This window comes from Helobdella robusta, assembly GCF_000326865.2.
Source record: "Helobdella robusta unplaced genomic scaffold HELROscaffold_22, whole genome shotgun sequence".
Taxonomy (NCBI): domain Eukaryota; kingdom Metazoa; phylum Annelida; class Clitellata; order Rhynchobdellida; family Glossiphoniidae; genus Helobdella; species Helobdella robusta.
In genome coordinates this window covers 1,953,642-1,956,870 of record NW_008704170.1, presented here as the reverse complement: position 1 = coordinate 1,956,870, position 3,229 = coordinate 1,953,642, and the positions used below count along the sequence as shown (strand labels likewise).

General features: G+C 32.0%; 1 protein-coding gene across 1 annotated transcript in view; it reads left to right on the top strand.

Annotated features, from left to right (window-relative positions):
• The window catches only part of HELRODRAFT_172035 (hypothetical protein), a gene marked incomplete at both ends in the record, with an annotated part of 10,079 nt that extends 8,331 nt beyond the window's left edge, over positions 1-1,748 (top strand). The window contains one exon of the mRNA XM_009018707.1: positions 54-1,748. Within this exon, the coding sequence (XP_009016955.1) occupies positions 54-1,748 (1,695 nt within the window). The remainder of the gene's footprint in view (positions 1-53) is intronic.
• Positions 1,749-3,229: the final 1,481 nt, after the last annotated feature.

Sequence of the window (3,229 nt, the reverse complement as noted above, 5' to 3'; positions counted from 1 at the left end):
ACTACAAAGTATCACCAAACAAGCTACAGTCACGTACGACAAAAACATCTCAGATTGTAAACAACAACAACGACAACAACAACAAACACAACTACACAACCATAATATCGCTTGGTATTTCCATAACATCTATAAATGTCATAATCCTCGCTTGCATCATATGGCACAGAGCTAAATTAAGAACTGATCGAAAGCGAAAGCGATTTGTTGCAACAAAAGTAGAACAACAAAACAACAACAACAACATTGTTGCTAACAATTTTGCAACAGCAGCAGCAACAACAACAACAAAACCGTTTATTTTTGAAGGCAGTAACCATAACAACTGTGTAATCGACGATGACGAAGAAAGCAACAACAACAACAACAATAACAACAATAACAATAGTGATTTCAACAACAATTATGGTAATGATCGTAATGTTGTGACATTGAAATTTGTTGATGAAAATGTTGATCTCGGTGGTTTGCGAAAGTTTTCAACATTCCAAAAGCATCAACAACAATCTTATCGAAATCACATCAACAATACTTTCAACAACAACAATAACATCAACAATAATAACAATAACAATAATAATAATTATAATAATAATGCTGCTAATGATAGTTACAACGATAATTATTTTAAGAGAGCCTTATCATTCTCTGCGTTAGTGTCAAACTTAAATACACATAGACAAATTGAATTCAGCAACAAAAACATTAACAACAACAACATTTGTAGCAGCGACAACAACGACAGCAACAGCAACAACAACACATCTTTCCAGACGTTTTTAACATTTTCTCAGCATCTAGCAACAGCTACAACAACAGCGTATAGTAATTCTACATTGCCAAGCACAAACAACAAAGACCAACAACAACAAAACAATTTGTTTAACTACAAGTATGTAACATTCCAAAACAACAACAGCGACATCAACAACAACAAAGCAAAAAACTGCATACCATCACCGATCGAACGCACAATTCCATATAGTTGCATGAAATTATCGTCGAAAGTGCTGGACAACCGCAATAACAATCACATCAACAACAGAAACAACAACACCTACTATAACAATAACAACAACAACAACAACATCAACCACAACAACCACAACAAAAACAACAACAACAACATCAATAACATCAACAACATCAACAACAACAACATCATCAACAATAACAACAAATTAACAGGGCAAGACAAAACCGTCCATTTTTCATTGCAACCCCCGCCCCCTCCAAAAATCAAATCATTACTATTACCGCCACTACCAGCATCATCATCATCATCATTATCTTTAAAATTACCATCATCATCATCGTCGTCGTCGTCGTCATCTTCATTGCCATTAGCTTCACAAACATCTTCGCTATCATCATCATTATCGCCGCAAACAATATTATCAGCGTTACTATCACCAACAATATCATCATCATCATCACCACCATCGTCATCTTCAAAAACTGCAACAAACACATCAACAACGACGTCTGCAACAACAACTACAACATCAACGTTAGCAACTTGTAATAGAACGATCAGTAACAACACTAACAACAACAACAACATCAACAACAACAATATCAACAACAACATCAACAACAATAACAACATCAACAACAACAATATCAACAACAACATCAACAACAATAACAACATCAACAACAACAGCAACAACATCTCGATTCTTGCTGATAAAGTTGCGACAACAAAAACAAAAAAATTTACTAAGCTAACAACGACAATGGTCTAATAATTGATAGCAATGAGTCACATTTGAAACATTCTAACTATAAAAATATTCCATCTTTATATCAATATCATTGCCCCTTCTTTTACTACTACAACTACTACTGCTGCTGCTGCTGCTGCTACTACAACTACTTCTACTGCTACTACTACCGCTGCTACTACTACTACTATTGTTGTTGTTGCTACTACTAATAATAATAATAATATTATCAAGACTTCTATACTATTTCTATATCTACAAGTTACTATTATTACTACTATTATTACTACAGATAATAATAATAATAATAAGTTTTTGTATAGTCTTATTTTTTTATTTTTACGGAAATAAAACATAAAATTTTGCTTTGTTTCAGCAGTTTTAAAGAAGATAAACAAACAAGTAATTGTATTTATGTGTATATGTTTGTTTGTTTGTATGTATGTATGTGTGTATGAATGTATTATTATTATTATTATTATTATTATTATTATTTTTGAAAATTTGTATAGAGCTAATTACAAACAAAATGTTTCTCATAAGCACTATCTAAAAAAAACAGTTAAATTGCTACGATAAACCAAATTTTATAATGAAAACAAAAATGATTTCAATAATTTCTTGAACGATTTTTCTGTCAGTTCGGGCTGTCTTAGATAACTTTGTTGACTATGTATGTATGCATGTATGTATGTATGTATGTATGTATGTATGTATGTATGTATGTATGTATGTATGTATGTATGTATGTGTGTATGTATGTGTGTATGTATGTGTGTATGTATGTATGTATGTGTGTGTGTGTGTGCGTGTGTGTGTGTGTGTGTGTGTGTGTGTGTGTATGTGTGCGTGTGTTTGAAAAAAACAATTAAGTGAGACCCATTGTCGCATTATATATCAGAGTAAATCATATTTAACTCGCTAAGTTAGTATTACACAACAGCAACAACAACAACAACAATATCAACAACAACATCAACAACAATAACAACATCAACAGTAACAACAACAACAGTAACAACAACAACAACAGTAACAATAACAACAGCAGCAACAATAACAACAACAGCAGCAACAATAATAACAACAACAACAGCAGCAACAACAACAATATAAACAAGAATACTAACATCGTGAGCAAACTAGGTAAGAAAGTCATTAGCGATGATGTTCGCTCCCTGATATATTATTATTGCTATTTAAATTCTTCTTGCCAATAACAACAATAACAACAACAATAATATAAAAAAAACAATAACAACAATAACAATAATAAAAAAAATAACAATAATAATAATAATAATATCGCCCCAATAACTCCATCCATACCCCATACGCAAGGGCGTTTTTGTGTTGTGATATGTTATTTCTGACGTTGATGTTGTTCGTCACTTCTGAAGTAGTAGTAGTAGTAGTAGTAGTAGTATTATCGGTAGTAGTAGTATTATCGGTAGTAGTAATAGTAGTAGTGTAGTAATAGTAGTAGTAATAGTGGTAGTAGT